A 26823-nucleotide genomic window follows, 5' to 3' on the forward strand; every position below is an offset into this window, starting at 1 on the left:
AAGCTAGCTAAGTATTTGCATACCTTCTTCCAGGTCTGAGATTTTAATCTTTTTGTCCCAGAAAATCAGAAATATGTGTTTGAAGTTTTCAGGAGACCAAACTTGTGAACTTTGATATCAGGGATTTAGTTGTGAGTATATGGAAGTTAAAGTAGACAAGAGTTCAACAGCTGACATTTTTTTTCTGTGGCTGTTTGAATTGACTACATAGTAGTCATGGACTAATTGAGAATTATACTGATAACACTTTAACATCTGTTACTCCATGTGTATAAATAGATGTGTTATTCATCAGGAATGCATCTTCCCACACGAATATCTGTCCTAGAGAAACAATCCTGTTCTTTGTTTTGCTCTGGCTATAAACCCCCTGGATGTGTGTTTAACTCTCCAGGTAACTGAAGAAAGCCTTTCTTAAGGAAGATGTCAGAGCAAGTAGAGAAGAATTAAGCGGATGTAACAAGGGAGAAGTTTTGCCTATGGGACTTGTGTGTCACTGCCATTGCTATTTTTCCAGTGAACCTGTTTTGCCACTGCTACATGACATTGAAATCCTGAAATCATCAGATGTGGTTCTCCCATTACTGACAGCATGGAAACATTGAACCAATCTGCAGAAGCTATCAGAGAGATTGTAAAGTAATCATTCCTGAATGCTGAATTTCTTCTTATCTATAACACTTGTAAACTTTGTTGTCTTACTACAGCAATCGTCATTAGCGTTTGTCTTGTCAGTGTATTTTGCTGCTCTCTATATTATTAACATTTTTGTATATGTTTATTCAGATTTGTGCATATGTCCACACTTGAAATACTACAACTGTATAGTTAAATACATTTGAGTTTGACTAAAAGGTCTTTTCCTGTTTCAGGGAAGGTGAAGTTAAAAGCTGACTGCTCTAAACCTTTGAAATAAGTGTTCTGTTTTCTAGGCTGTCTAATATTTTATTTAAAATAACTCCACCATCTAATTTAGGTGTAATATTTGCTTTTTGTGTGTGTGAAAACTTGCTGAAATTGAAAGTTGCTGAAAGTTATAAACTGCAACTGAATTTGCATTTTTATGATACATTTTGCAACCTTGTCACTTAGTGAAAACAAAAAAGCAAACTTTTTTCTTGTATGTAAGTTGAATGGAATTACAAGTTGAAGGAGCAGGTTTGAAGTAGAGGAATAAATAACATTTTGCAAGTAGTTCTTTTTAGTAATTTCCAAGTGGTCTTATACCTTTGCATATGTGTGGGATTTGCCTGACAGTAGCCTTCAGTCTACATAAACATAGAAAAATAGTATAATTGATTTTTTAAATTACATTTCATTATTTTAGGATAAAAGATCTTGCAGACGCTCTAGACGAAGGAGGTTGTGATCTTGAAACTGTGAGAAACATCATTCAAGGAAGGCAGTTGCCTGCTGATCTAAGGGCCAAAGTCTGGAAGGTAAATGTGAGCTTAAATCAAGAAGCAGGAAATACCTGAAGTTGTGTTTCATTTGAGGTAAAAGATTTAATTGCCAGGGATCTCTACAGAAGAGATGTAGTATTGGAATTTTAATATGCATCTATGTTGATTCAGTTTAAGAATAGTTCTCTCTTTTTTTTTTTTTTTTTTTTTATTACTGAGTTCAGTAATTGAACAACTGCAAAAAGACACTACAATATTTAGAGGGCTTTCTATTTTTATTTTCAGATTGCACTTAATGTTGTAGGAAAGGGGGACAGCCTAGCATCCTGGGATGGCTCCTTAGACCTACCTGAGCAGAGTATAATTCATAAGGATTGCCAAGACCTAATTGGTAAGTTCTGTTACATTTAGATCATCCATTTGAAAACTTCTGTATCCTCAGTTGTCTTAAATCTTTATTTTAATTAAATGATCTGAATTCTGTTTACATTTTGGAGGAAGATGAAAGAGCAGATAAAAATCAGTAAGAAAACAATAGTGTCTTACCTGTACACAGACTCTGGAAGGGTGACATCATGGGAGTTCAAAGTATTAGCTTGTAAATGATAGTTTGCATAGTCAGAAAGCTTTGTGAGATAAAAAAATGGTAATTGTTTTCCAAGTCCCATTCTTTAAAGCAGACATTCTTTATTTAGTGTCCTTCAAGTTTTTATTTGTGGAAGGTCTGGTTCTTAATCTGAAAACCTGTTGTAGCATGAAAATGCATGTAGCATTTGAGAGAAGAAATACGTTCAACATTTTGGGCTTAAAAAACTGCTTTAAAGAAAGATACTTTTTAATAGCATTTTCAGCAAAAAATGAAAGGCTGTGTTTGTGCAAGCAAAGTGCTGCCAGGACAAAGGAAATAATAATCTAGTATGTTTGCTAGGAGCTGGCACAGGATCTGCTTGGCAGCTCATCACAGAACTGGTAAAACCCCTGATGTGATGCAATAGCATTGGTATTAGTGATCCCTTGATGGAATCAATGCTGACTCATAAATCAGGATACATCTCAGAACTTCAATAAGAGAATCTTCTATTTTATTACTTTTCATTTTATTTATTCTTGTGCAATTGAAAGTTAGGGCAGAGGATGGAGTTGGTGCATGCATACATACCTGCCATTTCTGAAATGCAGTTCTACGCTTTCTAGCCCTAAAATCTAGTAGGAGTTATTTTCCTTCTCTCTGTCCCGTAAAGGAAAGAGATGGGGGTGGAATTTCCACTCTCTTTTTAAATCACAGTCTCTCTTCAGGAAGATGCAAAATCTACTGGTTATATTCATAAAATACAAAATTAAGCACTTCAGTGTTTCATAGTTCTCTCTTTGTATTTATTGGCAAATATTTTGTGACATGTAAGGATTTAATCAAATGTAAAGTTACTTCAGAAAGAAGGTTATAGGGAGACTTCAGTTTTTTGTTGGATTAAATGTCTCTATTTCAATGTTTTAGCAAAGCAAGTAGTCTCCAAATTTTAAGTGTATCCTCACTTTGCATGTGAGTTTTATGTACTGTTTCATTTTTGAGAGCTAGAGAAAAGGAATGCAAAACATTGACTGGCTTGTCAATATTCTTGATGGGAAAGTATTAAAGACTTCTGTAATTAAAAAATTTACAAACAGTCATAAGAATCATAGTCTTCTTGTAACTGAGGGGGAAAGATGTTTCCTAGAAATTTAATGCCACTGTGTTAATGTAGTGTGTACAGGTCTCTTTCTCCCATTCTGGACATAAAAAAATGTGATTTATAAGTTAATGCTAAAATTTAAGTCTGTAAGCCTAGCTGATCTCAAACTTCTGATTTAGATAAATTTACATGTCAGCTTTTGAGGAATTGAAGGTATGCATTGTGGGTTGATCTGTGTTGAAATTCAAATGAATTTATTGTAGAGTTGAGCCTGAGTTCACATCACACACACACATCAAACTGGAGTAGAAGAGGAGGATTCTGTGCATTGAAAGAATCTACCTTTCTTATGTGTAGATCCTGGAAACCCCAAATTTCTTTCATCCTGTTGTTGCGTTATTTAAATGATATTTAAATGTCTTACCCTACTGTGATTTATAAAATCACTTGTATTCTGATACCTTTTTTAATGCCTTTCTGTAAGAATTTAATCCAAATAGCCAGCTCTTTGTTTGTCTGGATTTGTTGGGTTTTTTCTCCAGTCAGTCCCTATTGGTGCAATTGTGCTATGAAATAATCTCATCCAATTTCTTTGAAAAGCCTTTAACCCAGTTTGTATTACTGTGCCTATTTCAGACCAGTTGTCAGTGCCAGAAGAAGAGAAGTCAGTATTAACTTTGGATATTGAGTCTGTTATTACTTTTTATTGTAAATCGCGCAATGTTAAATACAGTTCTTGCCTTGGCTGGATACATCTGCTCAAACCTCTGGTGCACCTTCATTTGCCCCGCAGTGATTTGTACAACTGCTTCTATGCTATCATGAATAAATTCATTCCAAGGTAAAACTCTTTCTTTTCCATATGTACTATTGTTATTGGCAGTAGAAGTATTCTCTGAAAGATATGCATGTTGGTTTTGGCTAGAGGAGCAGTGTTCCTAGCCGTGTTGTCAGGTTCTTTCATATGATCATAAATTTCAATACCTCTTGGTTTGAAATCCAGGAGATGATTGGTTTGGTTTAAGATACAAAGAGCTAGCTGACTGATGTGACTGATCTAGATTCAAAAGGCCTTTTAAAAAGTTATCCTTTCATGCAATATCAAAAACATTTTTTTAGGAACTAATTCACCTCGGTTATGTGAAAGTGGGTTTTTATTGCCTTTGTTAGCATTTTTTGATATCTAAAATACTTCTATCCCTTCAGAAACAGTAATTCTTAAGCACTAATGAAGTCTCAAAATCTCTTTAGAAGTAGTTAATATTTTCCTTATGTTCTTTTCAGTTGGGACTGATTTTTTTTTCAAGTTGCTATATATTTTTAATGACAAATACTATGTTTGAGCTTTTCATGTTGTCATGTAGGTGCTCTCACTAAAGGAAGTTTTTATGAATGCTGGAGCACCATGACGCTTCAGCAAGGCTGGATAGTCTGTAATTAAAGATCTTAGTCTGATTGCCTGGAGAGGAGATTCCAGCCTGGCTGATGGATATGTGCCCAAAATATGAAAAACGGATGTTTGCTGTAGTAGCAGGAAGCAAACATTTATCAGTCCAGTCACTTGACTCAGCTCGTGTCCCTTTGTGCTCTGAAACACTCTTGGGCTCTGTGAGCTGTTTGGGGATAGTGGCGATATGGCCACATAACCCTTGTGCTTTCAGCTGTAGAAGGCTTGCAGAGTATCTGCTGTTTGAGCTTCTCTGTAGGGAGTCTAAGTGGTGTTTCAATGAGATGTAGACTGTTTCCTGGTTTTTTTCTCCTCACTGGGAGAATGAAAGACAATTTACAGTAGATCAGTGAATCTCTGCTCCTACCATGCTAGACTTGTTTTGAGATTTAAATCTGTTTTAAATACTTATGTATTATATAATCTGTCAAGGAGTATTTAATTCTGCTGCCTAATTTAGTGGGGCTTTCAGTGTTGGTGGATTTTTTGTTGGTTTGATTTGGTTGGTTGGTTTTTTGACTCTTTGAGGCAAGTTTACTTCACGATCAGTCCCTGTGAATTAAAAGAGCAGTGTACAGGAAATTACATAATCACAGAAACTAAAGAGTTACTACTGTAAGTCTGAAAACTGCAATATTACAGGGGAGTTTATTGTTTTCATTGCTACGTTTTAGGGATTGTTTTATGAAGGGAAGACCCTTTCATCTATTTAGACTGTTGCTTCAGTACCATGAGCCTGAACTCTGCTCCTTTCTTGATACCAAGAAGATGACTCCGGATTCATATGCACTCAACTGGGTAATAAAGTGAAAGTAGGGAAACATAATGAAAAATAAATTTCTGTTAAAATTTAAGTACATGTTGTCAGTTTATGGAAGAGTAATACAAACAATTAGAACTGAATATATTAAAATAAATTGCATGTTTTAATATAGTGTGGGCTTTTTTTCTTTAGTGTTTTGCATGAGGTATGAAGTCTTGTTAATGTCACATTTTTATTGTACTGGGTGAGTCCTTATTGAGCCACTGATACTAGGAACTTCTTGGAGTAAGGAAGAGTGAGAGCAGCTGATGTACTCAAAAAGCAAGAAGTTAGTTTTGATTGTGGGCAGCTGTATGTTGTAGATATGGGTAACATCAATCTAAGAGGTCTTCTAAAGCTGAAGAAGGAATTGTTTATGCCTTAGCAGGGAGGTTTAGAAACCTCCCTGCTAAGGCATATATGTATGTCTTTTATTATTTAGGCACATGTATTTTACAACTTTTGAAGCATTAGTCATTTCCTCTTCAAAACTACCTCAGATTATGCGTAGTTACAAAGATTCTCACCTCAGTCATTTTTTATAAATTTTGTGTAGCAGGACTACAACAAAATTTTTGTGTCGAGGCTACTTAGTATATGCAATACAAAATCATGATACTGGGCTTGCACAGGCAAAGACTGTAATTTAATAGAGAAGGCTTTGACCCATGAACTTTTCTAGGTTCTTCTTTCATCCTCATTGGCAATGTAAAATTTTTTTTCAGCCTTGTGAATTTTCAGTTAAAGAAGTGAAAATGAATGAATTTATTAAACTGTGAGGTCTGTCTTTGGGGTTTTTTTTGTTTGTTCTTTTTTAAGGCTGCTGCCAATTTTAGTACAAAAATGTGTCTAGGAAAAATTTTAGCATTCTCAAAATCTACCTTTTGCCAGTATCATGAGCCTTCAAAAGAGAAATCAGGTCCTTTTTTGTCAGTCAATTTCCATTTTTTAATAGAATTTTCCTTAGTACATACAAAATTCTTTGAAGTTGTTTCTTCAAATTTTGAAACCTAATTAGAAATAGAATCTTCTCTCTGAAAGGTGATAGTGAAGTAAGCTGGTGCAGCTGCCAGTCCTCAACACCATGCTTCTTGGTGTACAATTTTAGGAAAAAATCTTAAGTTTCATTTTATATAATGATATTACAGTAAAATTCTCTGTTTCGTCTGTGAACAATCTGTCTATATAGGTGTATCACTAATACTTAGAAGTATATAAACAACATACTGAGACCTGCCATTGTCATCTTGTTCATGGATGTTTTGTCTTCAGTTGCATTTGAGCCAGAATTGATCTATCTTTTGCTATAAAACTATACGAAGAAGTGTTGAAATACTCCATGATAGTGTTTTAAAACAGATACCTTTTGAAAGCTATAGCTGTGTTGATACATTTGTGAATGTATGTAGAATTTGTGTGCATCAGCAAGTACAGTAAGACCCCAGTGAAGTCAGGTGGTATGCATTTGAGTTAGGTGTGATTGTAAATTTGGCATATGTAGTAAGAAGTTCCTATCTTTTATCTGCTTTGAACTTTGTATATCAGAGAGGATGTATTTTCAAGTGGGAGCATGGGAACAGGCAGAGTTTCTTAAATGGTAATGAAAATTCTCTGATGCTTGCAAATGTTTAATTACTCAGTCATAAAGCATCATAATATAATGCTAAGTAAGTGATGGTGTCAAACTAATATGGAGCCATGTTCAATTAGCCCAATTCTGCTGTGGAAAAGAAAAATAATTATGTTTGCAGGATCTTTTCAAAGCCCTAATTGCTATGCTGTTTGAGTAAATATATTCTCTTATGATTGTCTTGTTGGTATGATTGGTATTTAGCAGTGGCTATGAGCTAAACAGTATTCCAGCTTGATTGTGTTATCTGTGGTTGAATTTGCAAGGCTGGCAGTGTACAGCCAACTTTACCTTCACAATAGTCATATTTATTCAAAGATAATCTGTAGTGTTGTGCACAGTTTCCATAAAAGTTGGTTTAGAGGTTAGAACCATCCTTCAGTACATTGTGCAGATGTGGGCTTTATCATAATTTTGTTGGGTTTATTTGCTTTTAGATACCTTGTATCTCTGTTAAAAATGTATTCCTGATAAGATTGTTCCTGGTAATTGCTTTTTCTCACATTATTTTCCAAACTTTTAGCTTGGAAGCCTCTTCTCATACTACTGTTCAGCTGAAGTTACTCAGGCAATATGGGATGGATATCTACAACAAGCAGATCCATTCTTTATTTATTTCTTAATGTTGATCATCCTTGTCAATGCAAAGTAAGTGTATAGTTAATTCTTTGGGACATTCTTTGCTGACACTGTTTTAATCCAGGTTTGTTTCATTTTGGTTTTACTGACTTAATCTATGCCTGTGACTTTACTGTTTTCAGAGACGTTATCTTAGCACAAGAATCAGATAAAGAAGAAATGATAAGTAAGTACTTTTCTTACATAGCTGCTAGTGAAATATTTACTATGTACTATAATCCCCATTTATTACTATTTTTTGTTGCTAAAGAGCTAGATTGTCGATTTCCATGTGATTTTTCTCATTTTTAATCCCTTCACACACTAATTCTTTCTTACTTTTGCTACCCTGTCCTTGACCTTCTTTCCTTATTCTTTTTAGTGCTCCCACACCTAGTTCTATACTTCAGTTTGAAGTACTGGAAACAATCACCAGAAACTGATCTTTCTAAGCCCACTGCAACAGCTGGCAAATCCTTATTTAAATCTACTGCACTTGTTGCATTTTCTGGATTGTTTTCATGCGCACTTGATTTGAGATTAATTGATTCTTTTTATAGAAAATGCATTGAATTTCAGTGGAAAATTTAAATAACCATTGCCTTTATATTTTTTTTTTTACACACATAATACAATGTAATTAATAATCTCTAGTAGGTCAAAATGAGAGTGCTTGGAATTTTGTGTCTTTTACTGCAGAATTACACCCCTGGGTTATCCTGGACAGAGACCAGTGCTACTGATTAAATACTCATTTTAAAGGATTCTCATGGTCAGAGCTCTTTAAAAGTAGCTGACTTAGAATTGAAAACTATACAGGAGTAAGAATGTGGTAAAAAATAATTTGCATAGAAGGTTTGAACATCTAGCGAAAAGTAGAAGTTTTCTATGGATAAGGAGTACTTCCTGTATCTTCACTTTTCATCTGGAGAGTGGATCAATATTCATGTTTAGTCAATACACTAGATTGTTACACCCTATTAAAAATAAGTTCTTTTATGATGTGTGTTGTTTGATTTCTTTGTCTGAAATAGTGTTGCATTTATGTTGTTTGTCTGTCTCAGAATTCTTAGAAACATCACCAGCCAATCTCGATTTAGAGGATATAGAAGACCTCTTCTCTTTGGCACAATATTACTGTAGCAAAACTCCGGCTTCTTTCAGGAAGGTAATAACAGCAATATTGAAATTTTCTTGGTTTTGGCAAGTGTTTAAGCTCTTGCTGACAGTAACTTTGAATATTTCATTGCAATATTCTTTTTTTGAACATTTTTTCATGTTGTTACTCTGGTGGCATTTACTGTTAGGAACTTGGAAAGATAAGGTTAACTGATACATGAGAGAAGCTTCCTTGCAATATTCTCACTTCATGACTGATAATCTAATTTTTCAAATGAGGCTCTTGTAAGAACTGATGAAGCTAAATTTCATGTTGACACAATTGCATTGTAGTCAATGCACAGCAGTGCTAGCTGTATTTGCAATAACAAAGAAGGAAAAGTCTCTTACTATAGATAAATCTACTATCACCTGCACTGTTTTTGCAGCTCTTCCTTAGTCATGTATCTGACTTAGTGAATGAATGACAAAAGTATTTGGTAGCCATTGCCTTCAGCTTGTATGCACTTTCTCTGATGTCTGTAGACAGATATGGAGGTTTTCTTGGGAGGAAAAAACAAAGCAAACAACTAAAAAAAGTATATCAGAGGCGCTGCATCATGTTGGCATGGTCAAAGTGGTGAACAGGCATGGTTGTAATGGAAATGCAGACCTTGTATGATTTTTCAGAAAAAATTTCAGTTGATCAAGATTTTAATTACTATGTGGACGGGATACACATGTGTGGAACTTGATGTTTGCAACAGATAGAGTTTTATTTTAAACTTTCACATACAAAGACAATGGCTTCACCTAATCTTTTTTTTCCTTGCCTTGTTAGGACAACCACAGTCTTTTTGGCAGCAGCTTGCTGGGCCTCAAAGATGATGACACAGACTTGAGCCAGGCTCTCTGTCTAGCAGTTTCTGTGTCTGAGATTCTGCAAGCAAATCAGCAACAAGGAGTCAGTATACTGAATTAACCTTCCCCCCCAGTTTTATAGAAAAAGGAAAGAATCAATCACTAGCCACTAGTTTTAAATGCTAACAGCACAAATGAGTATTTGCTATTTCAGGAAAAATATTTTTGTCTTCAAGTTTTCTCCTTTGTAAATGATCTGCTGTCTTCAATGCATTTGTGCTGTAGCAAGGAGCATAGGGGAGCTTAAGACAGTTGATTTGAATTTGAGGAGTGTGAGCTGAAAGTAGTATCTCACTAATTTGAATTCCTTTCCAAATGAAGCTGCTGTAGAAGAAAATTTAAAACTCACTACTCAGTACCTTTGAGAAGAACACTGTTAAGGGGTATCTGTCTTTTGTCAATGAAAGGTTTAAATGAAAAAAGAAAATGGATTGAACTTGTTTCAGTAGAAGTTAATTGGAGATGTAGATGCAGGGACTTCACTAGAAATATTTTAAGACCCATATATGGATCATGTAGTTAGATTGCAGTCTTTCTTATTGACTACTGACTTCTTGTTGCAGTTTCCAGGCCCCAGTTTTGTCATGCATAGTTTAGGTTTTTTACTCATCCAAATAAAGTTAAGCATCTGTTTATATCCTGTCCAAATGGGTGGGACATAAACCCATCCTTATGTGTGGTGCTGATTAGTAGTGGACTCTTGGATTGTCTCATACCCACTATGTTTCCTCTCAGCAGAAATTATATAATTGCACTTGGATGACCCTTTCCCATGCACAAGCTGATGTATTGATGGAAAGCTGGTACTAGAATACTACTGGTGGTCTGGTAACTGTAGACAAAGTTCAGATTAATCAAATGAAGTAAGATTTTTTTTTTAATAGCTCTTAGCCCCTCTGAGCAGTTCCTGCAGTATTTGAGTTAGTATTAGAATGTGATTGAATTCTGCCAATAATTATGCAATTTTGAAGTTTAAAAATTTCTCTTTCAGGAAGGAGTGAGATTCTTTGTAGTGGATTGTCGTCCTGCAGAGCAATACAATGCTGGGCATTTATCAACAGCATTTCATTTAGACTCAGATTTGGTTTGTATGCTTTTTGTTTCTTTACTGGTATTTGAATCCTAACTGAGATAGAAGGGGAGAGAAATGCCTGCCTTGAAAAATGAAGTATTTTTAATTTAGGCTTCAGTCTGTGGACTGCAGGGTCTAGCTATGGGATGATAAGACTTTAAAAATTAGCTTCTCTAAAGGAGATGGTAGAGCCATCATTTTACTGAGACGTTTAGTCCTTAATGACATTAGAATATGGGATTCCAGACTTCCTGTTCTTTGGTTAGGAATGGAAACCCATACAGACTAAAGACTATACATTGCTTGGAGGAGAAATCTCTTCTTAGCATCCTAATTTCCAGTGAAAAGTGTAATTAATTTTTAAAAACAGTACTTTTTTTGTTTGTCTCTTTTTTTTTGCCACAGCCAAAAAAATATATTACAGTCTGCTTTTATAGGGCATATATCTTGAAAAGAATTTGGTTACTTCTTTAAATTTTTTGCTGTACAGTATGAAAGTGCATTGATTTTGGCACTGAGATATGCTATGAATTAATAACTTCAATAAAGATTCTGTACTTTCTATTTGAATATGAATTCCTAGTTGAACGTTCAGTCATATTTTTCTCTCTCCTTTTTTCCGCCCAAAATCACTTCCATTTCAGCAGTGTATTCATCACTTCTGGATTAGCCCCTCAACTATTTTACTTTAAGCAGTCTGTGGAAGCTGTATGGAATGATTTATTTGGAAATACATCATAAAAGACTTTTATACCTTAGTTAAGTTCAGTCCTGCATCTAATGTCTTTACCTCTCTAATTAAATTGATGCATTATTCAGTATTATATGCACATGTGTAAATATAATATTAAATATAATTGCATAGGAGAAAAAAGGAAGCTGAAGGGCAATCTTAGTGCTTTCTGTAACTATCTGAAGGAGGTTGTAGCGAGACGGGTGTCAATTTCTTCTCCCAAGTAATGAGCTGTAGGACAAGAGGAAATAGCTTCATGTTGCACCAGGGGAAGTTTAGGTTGGATATTAGGAAAAACTTCTTCCCCAAAAGGGTTGTCAAGCATTGGAATGGGCTGCCCAGGGAAGGGATTGAGTCACCATCCCTGGAGGTATTTATTACTTGCAGATGTGGCACTTGGGGATGTGGCTTAACAGTGGAGAGTTGGCAGCGTGAGGTTTGTGGTTGGAGTCAATGACAAAGGTCTTTTCCAACCTAAATGGTTCTTTGATTGTGTGGTTTTTAACCTGGATCAAAAATAATTTAGGAAAAAACCTTCTCTAAGTCCTATGTGGGTATTCTGCTAGTCTTAATTGAATGATATATTCAGTGTAGTAGAAATAAGCATTTAAATTTATTAAGTAGTACAAATAGCTGATAGTATATGAAAAGAGTCCATGAAAACAAGTCTTAAATTAGATGTGATCAGTTCATATGTATTTAAATTGTATATTGGAATTAATGGTCTTTCATAAACCATGGTGGATGATGTCACCAGGTTCATCCTTTATTATAAAAGTCAGTGCTATGAAAATATAATAGAGAAAAACCTTTGTTTAAAAGACATTAGTCGAATTTCAGTGCATTTTATATTTCTGTATGTGCAAAGTATGCAAAAATTATTGTAAGGAGAGACAATGGGGAGAGAAAGCACTTTGGAATCCATCCCATTTATAGTTAGAGGAAGTAGTGAGATTTAGGACCTGTGTAATAAAGCAACAGCCTTTATCTCTAGGAAAACCCCAGTAAAAATTCTGCCTTACTTACTGAAGACTAGGTTGTGTACTTTTGACTTTGTACGTGGATCAAATGATGAAGGACAGACAAAATTACGAGAATCCCTTCTGGCCCCTCCCTGCTCCCCTCAGTCCAGTTACAGATCAAAATTCTCTTATGAGTTTCAGTAAGTACCTTCCCCACAAACACAGGTTAAAATTCTAGCTGTATTGAGAAAGTCCTTGTTTCTCCAGCTCTTTCATGTGGAACTCATGTTTTTGCAGGCATAGTAGCCCTTCATGTATCACAGCCTTAGCTTTTTGAGAGTACAAAAAATCACAGATACCTCCTTGTACTCTCAATTGTAATTTCTTTTCCCAAATCTTGATAAGTAAGCGAGAAAAAGCTTAGTGGGGAGGCAGCAAGAGGAACACTTTACTAGCATCTAGAAATTCTAGGTAGTTTAAAGGGTTTCAGATTTCGAAAGGTTGGATATGTTGTGCCCAAGCATATGTAAATATGGAAATCAGTCCCATTGCTGTGTTACCAAATCAATGCAGCATGGAAGTTGCAAAGATTTGTTCCACTATTACTTGATGCCTTCAGAAGTAAACAAATGTTAGCTGTGTTTCTCTCCTGGGGAGAGCAAGTGGGGTGAGCAAGGGAAGGACCATTCAGTGTTCTTTATGTAATGTGAGGTCTCATGTTCTGTGTGTGTTTCACTTGCACAGTGCTGAGGTTGTCTTGCTTGTCTCAAGGAATTGTAACCATTCTCAAAGTTTGTCTCCTTTCTCAACTCATCTTACAATATCTTGGTGTCAAACAGCATTTTTTGTTTGTTCATTCCGCAGATGCTTCAAAACCCATCAGAATTTGCACAGTCTGTAAAATCCCTGTTAGAAGCACAAAAACAATCTATTGAGTCTGGCTCCATAGCTGGTGGGGAGCATCTCTGCTTCATGGGAAGTGGCAGGGAAGAAGAAGATATGTATATGAACATGGTGTTAGCACATTTCTTACAGGTACTATTAAATTGATTTAACAGCTGGAGTAAAGGGGGTCTGCATGTGTCATTGATGGTAAATGGCAAAACATTTTCTCCTTAAAATCTGAACTCGTTTTTACATTACTCGAATTTACAGTTTTTAGTAAACAAACTAACGTTTCATTACCATCCTTGCCAAACTCATTCCACAGGTTTTTGCTCTGATCAGAATTATCTTTTCTGTTGCAGAAAAATAAGGAGTACGTAAGCATTGCCAAAGGAGGCTTTATGGGTAAGCTTATTAATAATGAAATTTGACTTGAAAAATCCTGATATCTTAACATTGTTGTTATTTCTGAGACTTTTGCTAAAAAAACATCTAAATGAATAGCAACTAGGTCTCATTTGTCAGATTTTTGTTTTGTGTAAGTAAACACTGTGCACTTAGACATTTGTGGTTAACTCTTAGGACTTTCCCAGATTTCTGAGTGGTGAAAAATTACTACAGAAATTGGAGAAATTCCTTCTTCAAGCTTGTCATTCTTGATGTTTTAGCCACTGTAGATTGCAGATTCATATGAAGATGCAACTTCATAATTACTATTAACTGCTGTTATGATTTCTTAAATCAGGAGTTCACAATTAATAAGTTGATGTTGCTGGAAATAATCAGGCTCTACAGCAGTGGAGAGATCTGTGCTACAATATGACATTAATAACAATACAATAGAGGCATTATTAATCAATATGTGTGGTGTTGTAAGAGCTGTCTTCAAGATCAAAGCAGTGATTTATTTTTAATTGCTGCTGAATTCAAAATGTTTACCAAAATTGTTAGTATATTAGCTAGATAAATAGGCATTAGATAATTAGATTTTCTTAATGCCTTTGTACTACTGAAAGAAAAGCTGGGGTAATTATAGTGACCACAGAATGTATCTATTTTGTTGAATTGTGGTGAAAAAATTGTTACTGATTGGTCTCGGGTATATACAAAATTTTCATCAACAGACTAAATCCAGTGTAATTCTGAATGTTTTTAATGGCCTTTTAACAGCCCTCCAACAGCACTTAGCAGATATCAATGTGGAAGGACCAGAAAATGGATATGGCCACTGGATTGCTAGTACCTCAGGCTCAAGAAATAGTATAAGCTCTGTTGATGTAAGTGAAATTTTAGTGTAATTGTTACAGTGGGATGGGAGCCCTAAGAGTCATGTGTTTTTTCTTCACATTCCTCATTCTATTCCATAAAATGCATTATTGCAAGTTATGACTGTTTTCACTTGTGTGTTTAATTTCAAACTATGATCACAGTCTAGTCATAGGTTACCTAAACATTTTTATCCTCTTGAAGGGAAGAGTTTGTAGGTAAGAACTTGCTGTAGTCATTCTCCAGTAGAATACATGTAACAGACAACTCTTTCCCTGGCTCTTACTGATTTTGGGAACAAGTTACTATAAAGTGGCATACAATTTCATGGCAAAGCTCAAAATTTTATCTTTTCTACAGCTGATATATTATGTGTAGAATTTAGCTTTTAATTTAGATGCAAAGTATCACTAATAGGATTCCGTTGTCTAGATGTCCCTAGCAGAGTGCTCAGTAATAGTTTGTCAAGCTTGCTTTATGGGATGATGTTTTCCTCAATATCATTGCTGTTATTTGATAGAATTCTAAAGAAATATACTCGGTTGTGTAATTGAGGTTCTACTGAGTACCACAAAGTAAATTGGTTTTTTGTAGTCTGCTTCCTTTTTAATAAATTCATTGAGATGAAATAACATACTTTTATATGATTAATCCTGAGAGGAGTTACTTTTACAGGGTGATTCTCCTAACGGTTCAGGTGATGGAAAAGGAGTGAAATCCCTAGTGAATAAAATGACAGTTGCTTTGAAGACTAAATCTGTGAATGTGAAAGAGAAAGTTATCAGTTTTATTGAAAATACATCTACTCCAGTGGACAGGTGCGTCATTTATATCTCACTGTGCATTAGCTGGGAGAAGTGACTTCCTATTTCGTGTGGCTGTTTGTAAGTGTGAAAACTGGGCTAATTAGGAAAAAGTTGTCTCCCATATTCAGTTTTTTAATTTTCTATCCCTACCCTTCTCACAATTTTATCATGACCCAGGGAGCCTACTGTGCTCCTTAGACCAGTGTGGGTCCCTGTTGCCTTGAATGTTTATCTAGAATTTGTCACTTAATTTCACTTCTTACAGTGTTTCAATTTTGTGTTTAGTTTGAAAGTGGATAATGATTTCACTTTTATTTCTGTTCCTCCCCATCCTGACTCTAATGAAATAGATGAATGACAGTGGGACTCTGAGTAGGTTCTTTTGGTTGGTTGGTTTTGTTCTGTTTTGGTTTTGTTCACTGCTGCATCTTGAAAAATTGAGTTTACCTCTTTTAAAGATCTTGATTTTTTTTTCAAGTCCTTATGTAAAGCTGCTTTTCAAACTCAGAATCTAGGCTTGGTTGGTTTTTGTGTCTTCAGGTACAGCAAGGAATGAGAATGTGCAAGTAGACTGAAGAACACTTTCAAATTTGGAAGTGATCGTTGCAAATAATTATCTTGACTAAATACAAGAATAACAGCATTCATCTGTCAGAGCTTTAAATGAAAGGCTTGTTGTAGTTCTCTTAATTCCAGCCTTTGAAGGTGTATGTTGAATACCAAGACACTGGTATTCAGGAATCTCAGAAACCTAGCATTTCTTTGCTAGCAGGATTTAAAATACATGCCAAATGATGAGTAATTTTTAATAGTCTTGTACCTCAGGTCATTCCTTCTTTCTGTGTTGGAAAATGTTTTTCTAAAATACTATTATTATTTTTATTTCACCATTAGAGGCAAAAAAATCTTAAATAATGTTTGGTACCTTTTGTTTTGTGAGGAATTAAACTGAATGAATGTGAAGATTTAAACTGAAAGAGGGTAGATTTAGGTTAGATATTAGGAAGAAATTCTTTACAGGGTGGTGAGGCACTAGCACAGGTTGCCCAGGGAAGCTGTGGCTGCCCCATCCCTGGCAATGCTCAAGGCCAGGCTGGATGGAGATTGAAGCAATGTGGTCTGGTGTAAGGTATCCCTGTGCAGGGCAGGGAGTGGAACAACTTGGTCTTTAGAGTCCCTTCCAACCCAGGCCGTTCTGTGCAATCAGGTAATGCTTACACGTGTACACCACAGGTAGCAGACGAAATGCATCTTTTAGTAGATTTTTTTGCAAATATTTCTTTACCTTGTGTCCAGCTTTCATGAAGCCTTGTTTTTATTTGCAAGCATCCTCCTTGAAGAAGATACATTGCCAATATAGCGAATTTCAGCTATTTATCTAGGTTTTTCCTTGACATTTTTTTAATTCTTTTGTTCTGTCCTCTGCCCCAATGTACTGTAGAATACCTTTCAATATTTCCTGGCCAGACAGAGCAAGCCTGGAGCGGTAAGCTTGATAATTAAGCAGTCTGACTAAAACCACCTTTCTTGTATTTAGCATGGCATCACAATGTTTGTAAGCATTGGTTACACTGACAAGATTGCTTGCATATTTTGATATGAATTTAATTTCTTGAAATATATTAAAACTATTGCTTTTTACAAGCACTGGTCAAGAGACTAAAGGAAGAAAAAAGAATGTATTGGCAGTGCTTTCTTCTCTTAGTTCCTGCTTTGTTATTTCTGTTCTCTTCCTTACTATTGCTTTTTATGGATTTTTTTTTTTTAACCTGTCATTTCCTATATACATTTTATTAGTAACCTGTACTAGTAGAAGAAATCAGGAACAATTACTGAACAAATTATGGCTTAAGGTTTCAACAAGACATACTGTAATTATGAAAAGTAAACTTTTCCTAAAATATCAGAACTTAGATATGACAGGGAACCCATACAGAAATTTTGCCTGGAAGTCTCAAATGTTTATGTACTTTATCACTTGATGATAGAACATGCTGAAAGAAGCAGACATGCTCATTACTGGGAAAAGAAAACTGATAAGTAAATATGCTTTGTAATTCTACCTCATCTTGTTCACATAACTACTACATTTCGTGCAAATGTGGAGGCCCTTCACAATTGAGTCACATACCGTGTCTTATAATTATTTCAGAAATAAATATTATGACTTGGGTTTTTGTAAAATTACTTGTGATAATTGAAGAGCAGCTCATGCATAATCACTTTCAAACTTTGGTTATACTTTAGGAGTTCTGTAGCTTTTGACCCACTTACACTGAAATGCATGAAGGTTAGTGCTGGATGAATTATTGAAAATTTTAAAAATGGGTTTTCAAGGATTTTTGACTAATTTTTCTTTCAAGTAGTTTGTACATAATTTGAGCTGGGGGGGTCACCCAAAAGCATCACAGAAAGGTGTTGTTCATGTGAGAAAAATCAGTAGTAATGTTCTGTAGAAGAAGAACAATGGGAATAGCACATAGTATGTTTTGTTAATTTAGAAATACTTAAGATCATGGGGATTGTACCCCACATTTTGTTGATCTGTTTCTCTAATATGGTAAACAAGTGTTAAAATACCAAATTAAATATGGTAACTCTTTGATAACTCAGAGATGCATGAATCTGTATTTGTAACCAAGAGGTTTTCATATACTGAGATTTTACTTTGATGATTTTGTTTATTCCTTTCATTCGTATTGCACATCTTCTTCCATTGGCTAGATGCAAGAATAAATTAGCTCACACTTTATATCCCGAGCGTATTTTCTTAAAATTACAGTTCTTAAAAACCTAGAATAATATTTTTTTCTGTATCAATTCAATTAGATCTACTTTCTGTTTATCACCAGGATGTTTCATTTGGCAGGTTTGCCACCAAAGGACCTTGCATTCAATTTGTAACCGTGTAATGATACTCTTCCATGTAAACAGGTTAAAGGGAATCAATTTTTAGTTTAAGATGTTACCAGGCTTTTATAAAGCAGCTTTTTACTCTCTTGTTTACTCTCTTGTCCTGACTAACTTCATTTGATAAACACCAGTGTGATCTGCTTTTAGATCCTCTCTGTATAATTCAATTTGACATTATTTAAATGTGCTGCTTCTTACTCAATTGGTTATGTATTACTAAAGCATATTTACAAAAGTCTCCATATGGAAGCACTGCCCTCTTGAATTGTCAGTGTTATTGATGCTTATTGTCTTAAACACTAATGAGCATGTTATTGTATGTTTATTTTTGTGCCATTGTAGACTACATTTTTGTTTGTTTGGTTTTTAAACTTTTCCTTTTTTTGTTTATAATAGTAAATTTCACCCATAGAAAATGTTGTTTTCTTTTCTAACTTTCAATTCTACTTTCAAGTATTCCTAAGTAATTAATAGCATTAATTTACATGTTACTAAACCTGTTCCCTGTCCAGCTTGGTTCTGGAGTAGCATTTAAACCGGAGTTTGTGAATGTACTTTAAACAGGAGCCAAGGCTTAGAATTGGTAGGAAACATAAACACACAGTATGGGGAAGGAGGTTATTGAACTGGAAGAAAGGGACAAGCAGGTTTTCTGGTTTTGTTTTGAGTTTTTTAAAACTGCTAAGTGTTTCCAGTTCTAAAGGCTAAAATTATGAACTGTTTGGTTTTTTCAGAAATGGCCTGTATTGTTGCTTTATGTACTTTCAGGTTTTTCTCATATTTTTCAGGTATTCTTAACAGTTGAGGGCAAGAGCTTTTAATTCAGCTGTGACCATGTAATCACAGCATTCTGAGCTGGAGCTTTTAAAATATGTGTGTGTTTGTGTTATTTGATATGAGCTGTAGAAACAATTTAAATGTGATTTTTTGACAGCACAGGAATATCACACTGGTGCTGGGATTGTAGCAGTAGGAATTGTTTTAGCAAATATTTCAAGATTTCACTCAAGCTGGAAGTAATGAACAGGAAGTCAGGATTTAGACTACCACAGATGGTTTGTAATAACCCCACTGTGTAGTTCTTAAAGGCATTTTATTATCTTTCGAGGAATTAACCAGAAAAAATGAATTTCCAGACATGTTAGTTAATAGTCTTTGTTTTTTGCTTTATCTGAATTTGGCATCCTTGTGAAGTGTGTTGTCAGTTTTCAGGTCTCTAATGTATGTTGCCATTTGAGAAGGTGAGCAGAAGATGGGATTTTTTTAAAACAAAACAGCATTTCTCTCCACTTTCTTTGTTGCAACAGTCAGCCTCACAAAGTGACTGAATTATGTGCTTTCACTAACCAAGTTGCTTGATGGGTCACTCACTTCTTCCTTGCAGGCAGCTTTATGAGAGTCTCTTGTCCTTCTCTGTTGCACAGCTGTGTTTACATTTTGCTACTATGTTACTGTGGAACTCAGACCATCAGTCTGAAAGTTACTTTTCTTCTCCTGTCCCACACCTTTTCCTGCCCTTTTCATTGCCAACAGACATGTCAGCAGCAGTGACAGAGTAGGAAAACCCTACCGTGGTGTGAAGCCAGTATTCAGCATCGGAGATGAAGAAGAATATGATACTGGTACAGTAGAACATTTTTTCTTCTACCTGGATTAGCTTATTTAGACAAAATTATTAAACTGGACTAAATCAAACGGGTGTATCTTACATCTTTGTCTTGCAATATGATACTTGTCTACTATTGTTGTTCATGTATGTTATGGTAATGCCTAGGACTGACCCTCTTCAAATACATAGGAGCAGATGAAATAAAAAGTAATTTGGGGTAAGCACCAAACAACCAACAGGAAGAAATTGAAATAAGCAGATTTAGGGGATCTTTTGTCTTCACTTGTTGTTTCTGAAGTAAAGATCTTTTTCAAGATTTTTATATGTAAGCTGGCAATTGTGCCTTTATTACTCACAGCAGTAAGCAAAATATAAAAGACCTAGTTTGGCTGATGTATTTCAGTTTAAATGTCTAGTATTGTCAATAAGTGTAATGATCTGAATTTCTGAAATATAGTTGGAGCTAGACTTTAAACGGCTAATGTGTACATACCTCTCCAGTGTTTCAGACTTGGCTTTTTAGCACTGAATCTATTAATAATTGATTCATCTCTTGATTTGCATGCAGACTGCTGTAGAAAAAAAAACCATGCAATTTTTATTTAAATTTTTTATCTTGTTGAAAAACTACAGGCAAAATTGGAACACCGCACATTTCATAAAGGTTTGTTTGGAGGTTTTTTTGAGAGCAGTTCTAACATTAGAATGGTTCCAACCTGCTGTTGCCCTGGTTTTGCTCTGCTAGTTTTAGCCCACTCCCAATCATCATCTCACAAATAACTCTTCTGTGGCCAAAAGGCATGTTTGGCTTGTGTTGGAGAAACAAGTAACTAGTCTGAGAATCTTTGATATGCAAAAGAAGCAGTTCAGGAAGGTTAATGAAAGTCACAGGTTTAAATAACATTATCAACAAACAGTTGATCATCATCTGCAGTAAAAATTGTGGAGGGGCAAAGTGAAATTATCAGGCAGAAGCTTTAATACTAACAAGATATTTCTCCAAATGCCGTGTAATTAAGTTTGCACAGTTCTTTGAGCATCCATAATAGTGTTTTGCAAGGTCTGTTTTGCAACACTAGTTTTCCAGAAAACCAGCTCCTCCAAGACAGATTGTCTAGAACATGTCTTCAGTAATATTTTTTTAATAAGTTTTATTTAACATTTGCTTTTAAAAGCACTATTATACTTGGTAAGTAAGCAGAATCAGAGCAACTGGAGTAAGCAAAGCCAACACATATGAAGTGAAATGTATATGATCTTGATACAGAAGAATGCAAAAAGTGAATCTGTTTCTGAATAATTGGCTTTGTGAAGTTTTAGTGTTTGGGGTTTTTCTGTAGTAAGTAATTGCAGTCAGCTGTAATCATTGCAGCCTGTTCTATGGATCTGCTTGAGCAGGGGGGGTTGGACCAGGTGACCTCCAAAGATCCCTTCTGTCCTCAGCCATTCTGTGATTCTGAGACATGAGGGTGGATTATTGTTCCATTTGCTTCAATTCAATAATGTATTTTTCAGTGGAAATTTTTCCCAAAGTGTGTTTCAGATTCTGAATTGCATTGAAGTAAATAGTTTAACAAAGTCTAGGAAACTGGCTTTGAAAAAGGCTCTTTGAGGAGCTGTTCTGAGTTATTTCTGGGAGTAATTTGTATGGAGTTAATATAGTTGATTGTGTTAGATAACTAGATTGCTTAATTTCTTCTAATGTAGCACCAAAATTACTATGTAAACATAATCACCAACTTTAGACATAAAATCAGTGTTTTGCAACTAAGTAATAGCACATGCAGGAGTTCTGGGTGTTTCACAGAGGTCTGTACTGAAAATTTTGGGTTGGAATATGTTCTTAAATGTCCTTAAAAAAGGATGTGAAGGCAAAGACAACAATTTTTGCTAATGATCATAGGTTATCTGAGATAGTAAGGACAGACTGAGTCTTTTGCTAATTGGCAGGACTGGGTAATAAAATTGGTGATGAAATTCAGTATGAATTTAATGCAAGAAAGACATTAAAAAACCCCCAACCACTTCTAGTTTCAGATCCAGTGGTGGTAGAATGATTTGCAGTGGGTTTATAATAAGTAAGTGGTCATTAACAGTCAGAAAAGCAAATCAGAAATCTATGATTCACCCACACATTAAATATTGTGTGTCTTCTGCCCTTGATGTCAGAAACAGTTTGAACAGGACAAGGTTCAGAGAGGCAGAAGTAGGATGAGGAAAGATGTGATAATACTTTCACAAAAGGCACAGCTGAATGTTAGAAGTTTTGTTATGTGAAAGAGGCACTTTAAGGGAGGAAAAGTGATCCACAAAAATAATGCCTGGCCTTCAAAGGGATCAACAGGTATTAATTTCTTCTTGTAAAAGAAACTAGAAGCTACAAGAAGAGACTCTCCTGGACTGTAGTTGGCTTGCTTTTGGTACTCCTTGCCAAAAGATATTGTTGGTTTAAATGCAAAGGGTTTATATGACTTCAAGGAAAGTTTGGACAGGTGACTTTCATGGTGAAAGAAATCCATGAAGCTTTACTGCATGGCCAAATCGGACCAGCCTAAGATACCCCCTGACCTAAACATACTTGTTTGTTGAGAGGAAATAAGGAGAGAAATATCAGAGACGCCTTTTTCTTTCTTCCCTCTCAATAATTCTATATTGCTTGCTTTGAACCAGTCTAGCTACAGAGGGCTTAAGCAAATTAAAAAGTTGACTGATGGGTGTGAATTTTTTTTTTTAATGTTTTTACCCCCTCCATTCAAACCAGATGAAATTGACAGCTCCTCAATGTCGGATGATGATCGAAAAGAGGTCGTCAACATCCAAACGTGGATAAATAAACCTGATGTGAAGTATAACTTTCCATGTAATGAAGTGAAAGAAAATGGACATATGTTTCCCAGGTACTGAAATTAAGTTCAGTGAAAACATCCATCTTGATACACATTCTAAAAAACAAGTGTTGGTCACTTAACTTAGCTTTTTTATTAAACTTAGAAATGGAATTGTGAAACAAACTAGAACAAAATGTTACTGTATTTGCTTTCTTGTATTTGCAATGCTGTGGAATGGTAATTATGTATAAAACCTGGTGTAAAGTTTTGCTTTGAAGAACAAGGTAGTGAGAAAATTTGAAGGGGGAGAGAGGGGCTGGAGGTACTTGGCATGCTCTGTGCACCAGTAATGCTGGGGGCAATGCCGCGTTTGTTTTCAGAAATGGCTCTGCTACAGCACTCAAGGAAATTCTGAAGTCTTTTGTAGAGCTTTCTTCATTGGATATTATGAAAGTATTAAAACTGTTTCTTAGATTTGGTAGCTGTATTATCTAGCTCTCTCCATGTAGTTTAGTCATAGAATTTAACTTTCTAAATAGCTGATATTTAATTCATTAACAAAACTAATTTGAATTTTTCTTTTCCTTTAAGTCATCTCCTAGTAACAGCAACTCATATGTACTGTTTGAGGGAAATTCCATCACGAAAGGGACTGGCTTACATACAGTCTCGACAGGCACTCAACTCTGTAGTCAAAATCACATCCAAGAAGAAACACCCAGAACTGATCACCTTTAAGTATGGAAATAGCAATACTTCAGGCATAGAAATTCTGGCAGTTGAAAGGTAAGCCATCTCAGTAGCAGAAGTGTAAATGGTAATGATATCCAGGATGCTGTACACTGGAAATCAGGGGTATGCTGTAATTCCCAGAACTGAGTTCAAAAATAATAGTTTGGGGTTTTTTTAGGAATACATAAATCAGATGTGAACTAGGGAAAAAGATTTGCCAGTAAAATGATGGGTATTTATCAGACCCAGAAGAGAGGAACTGCACCTACAGTTGTTGGGGATGGGATATGTGCAAGTGTTTTCTTTTTGTAATAGGTCTTAAATAAAAATAGACAGTTGTCTGCAGCAAAAGTATCAATTTGTGAAGAGTGGGATTTAAGAGTATGATGGAGTAACTTTTTTTTTTTAACATCTGACTCAAGTTCTCTGTGCATTGTGCAAGGAGTTCAGAAGCCTAAATTCAAAATTCTGATTCCCTGAAACCTGATTCCTGGAAGTTACATGTTGCCATGCTTAGTATTTTCATGCTTAAGAGGGGGAAGGGGTTAGATGGAGTGGTGTATCAGGCTTTTTTTCACTGGTGTAGCCTGCTGTTCTTGGCACTGTTTTAAGAAGGCTGCTGATACCAGCTGGATGTTCCCTCATCTTCCTTGGAGAGAATTGTGTGCAGGGGATGCTCTGTTTTCACAAGAGAGGGGAGATGAGTTTCCTTCCTAACTAGGGATACTCTGTTCCTGTTGGCTCCTAAGGTTTGTAAAGATAAATTAAAATTTTGCAGAGAACTTTACTGCTTGTTGAATTACTTAATCACTGCCTTGTGGACTGAGCAGATTGATCTAGAGCTATAGGAACTGAAAAAACAAAAACCAAAATACCACAAAACAAAATCCAAGCAAGGACCTCTATGCTTCAGACAGTGCTATCTGTAGAGATCTGGAATGGCCTGACCTATCCCATAGTCAATTTTTCTTTCCAAGATGGCTTGTAAAGTACTCCTCAACAATTCTAAGTTCACAAAGAGAAAGTTTCATAGTGTAATCAGGAATTAAATGTTCTTTTCTTAGAATTTTTTCATTTTAATACATTCCCTTTTTCCCTTCCTCCTAGACAGATGAAGAATGAAAAGAATTCTGGAATTTATACTCAAAAATTTTATAGTGAATTAATGATGACTTTTTCTAATTTTTTTTAAGGTATTTGATTCCAAATGCAGGTGATGCTACCAAAGCCATAAAACAACAGATCATGAAAGTATTGGATGCCTTGGAGAGTTAATAACTAAAGACTTTGTAGAGTTTATAAAGAAGAAGCAACCAAGATACTGTATGTGGACACAAGCTGACTGTTTCCCAACTGAATACTAACTTAAGAGAATTTTTCTGTTTGCTGGTGGGAGTGCCTGAGTAGCAGGCTTAAGATAGGGTAAATTATTATCCGTTTCTGAACAGGATTTTTGTTTATTTTTTTTAATTATAATTTTTTTGTTTTGGAGAAGTGTTTATTATAAAGGTCAGTTTGTTTCTTTTTAATGCAGCCTTAATGGGAGTGATCTGCATCTTTGCAAGAGCAGATGCGTCTGGGTTCATGTTAAGTATGTTAAAGGAATGAAAGACTGTAAGATATAGAGGAACAATTGAAAACAGTATGATTTTTAAATTATCATCCCTTGTAAATAAAATGTCTCCATTGCCTACAGTCTAGAAATTGGATTTTGCCTACCAGGTAGTATCAAAGACTAATTAAAAATTTAGGGTTTTGAACAGGACAGATGCAAATCTTAAAAACACTGTTTTCATATTAAAAACAGTTAAGTTTGGGCTGCAGATAAATGGAAAAAATACAAGCAATTTGAAAAATTAAGGTGTTTTTAAAGTCTTACCAGCTACTAGGCTAAATAACTGGAATTGGTGGCAAAGATTATTTTTAAAGACTGAAATTAACTGTAGTTTTGACTACAGGATTGTGATTTTTTTTAATTATGCAAAATTTTACATTTCATCGGTTGAGGCTGTTTCCCTTGTAAAGACGTGTGTGTGCATTGAAATGCATGTTTCATAACAGAATATGACAGTTGAAAACAAGTTGCCTTGCTCCTCAGAAGCAAAATATCTAAGAACTTTAGATGTTTAAAACCCTTCAGTTCAGTACAAAAGTGAGTACACACTGACCAAAGGTGTGTTCAGCAAGAAGATGAATGCACAGAAAACCAGGGGAGGAATTCCCGTGCTGCATACCTGTGATAAATATATTCTTAACCAGTTACCTTCATTGATTCAACCATTTGTTTATATTATTTTGAGTAACAATTTCTAAATTAGTAAAGATTTGGGAGATGGCAACTATATGACTGTTCATCATAAGCTTTCCATTTGTTCAAGAATGGTTTTCTTGTTCAAAGCTCAGTACAGGAATGTTCTTACGGACAAGGCAGAGCATCTTTGTAGACTGATGGGAAATCACCGAAAACTATGAAATAAAGATAATGGGGATTAGCTTTGCTGCATTAAATCCTCTGAGTACTTGAATCAAAACCTATGATTTGGTACTTCATCAGAAGGTAATACAAGTTAAACTGACCTTTATAAAAAACCGTTATTCTAAGTTATTTTACTAGGAATCAAGCTAGGGCACCTTAATTCTGGAACTAATTACTTTTTTTTCCTTCTTAGTATCTGAGTAAACACCAATAGAACTTGAACTGTTGAAAATATTTGCATGAAATTGCACCTGGGCCAATGCTCATGTATTTATAGTTTTGCCCAGCAGCTGTTGTATTACATTTTCCTCTTCCGAGTCCCTCCTGAAAATATCCTCAAGAATCTCTGACTCTGTGCCTACTTCAGCAACAAGAATTTTTCATGTAAAGATGTTTGTGCTACTGTTTATAAACTACAGTTGTAAATAAACCAGTACAATTTGAACATAACTTGTTCTGTCAGAAGGCATTTAGTTGCATACTGTGTAAATTCTCTGAATCAATTAAAAGTTTTTCCTAAAGGTGTTTTGTAAATGGAAGTGAATTTGATCTTTGGAGTGGAAGACGCGGATTATGGATCATAGGGAGCTACTGCCAGTGACTTCTTAATGTAAGTACTTCAGAATTTAACTTAATTTCATTAAGGACTTTTGGGTGACCGTTCACAGAAAGGTCAAAGTGAATTCACAAATAATCACATTATAGAAAAGGCTTCTGCATAAATTCCAGACTTCTCAACATCATATTTTTGTTATGAAAATGTTGACAGAATGATACAACATATTTCTCCTAGTCAGAAGGGGGAAAGTGAAAATAACACTCAGTTGTTAAACAGGTGTATTTGAGTATTAAATGTGTAATGTGGCTAATGTGTATGCTTCACTGTGAGGACGGCAAATACAGCAGACCTTTGAGATCTACAGCAAGTAAAGCAACAGGAAGTCAGTTCTTA

General features: G+C 35.2%; 1 protein-coding gene across 4 annotated transcripts in view; it reads left to right on the forward strand.

Moving 5' to 3' along the window:
- The window catches only part of TBC1D23 (TBC1 domain family member 23), a 31835-nt gene extending 5514 nt beyond the window's left edge, over nt 1-26321 (forward strand). The window contains exons 1-19 of one of the 4 annotated variants that reach the window (XM_059874136.1): nt 578-639; nt 1328-1439; nt 1689-1794; nt 3710-3914; nt 5195-5318; nt 7476-7600; nt 7714-7757; nt 8635-8738; nt 9510-9632; nt 10581-10673; nt 13221-13391; nt 13604-13646; nt 14412-14518; nt 15183-15325; nt 16755-16799; nt 19760-19848; nt 22597-22732; nt 23255-23449; nt 24589-26321. In XM_059874136.1, coding sequence (XP_059730119.1) covers nt 593-639; nt 1328-1439; nt 1689-1794; nt 3710-3914; nt 5195-5318; nt 7476-7600; nt 7714-7757; nt 8635-8738; nt 9510-9632; nt 10581-10673; nt 13221-13391; nt 13604-13646; nt 14412-14518; nt 15183-15325; nt 16755-16799; nt 19760-19848; nt 22597-22732; nt 23255-23449; nt 24589-24670 — 2094 coding nt within the window. In that variant the 5' untranslated portion in view covers nt 578-592 and the 3' untranslated portion in view covers nt 24671-26321. Of the gene's footprint in view, nt 1-577; nt 640-1327; nt 1440-1688; nt 1795-3709; nt 3915-5194; nt 5319-7475; nt 7601-7713; nt 7758-8634; nt 8739-9509; nt 9633-10580; nt 10674-13220; nt 13392-13603; nt 13647-14411; nt 14519-15182; nt 15326-16754; nt 16800-19759; nt 19849-22596; nt 22733-23254; nt 23450-24588 lie in introns of those variants that run through there. The other 3 variants (XM_059874144.1, XM_059874152.1, XM_059874159.1) reach the window with 3 other exon arrangements.
- Nucleotides 26322-26823: the final 502 nt, after the last annotated feature.

This window comes from Haemorhous mexicanus, chromosome 2 (assembly GCF_027477595.1).
Source record: "Haemorhous mexicanus isolate bHaeMex1 chromosome 2, bHaeMex1.pri, whole genome shotgun sequence".
Classification (NCBI taxonomy): domain Eukaryota; kingdom Metazoa; phylum Chordata; class Aves; order Passeriformes; family Fringillidae; genus Haemorhous; species Haemorhous mexicanus.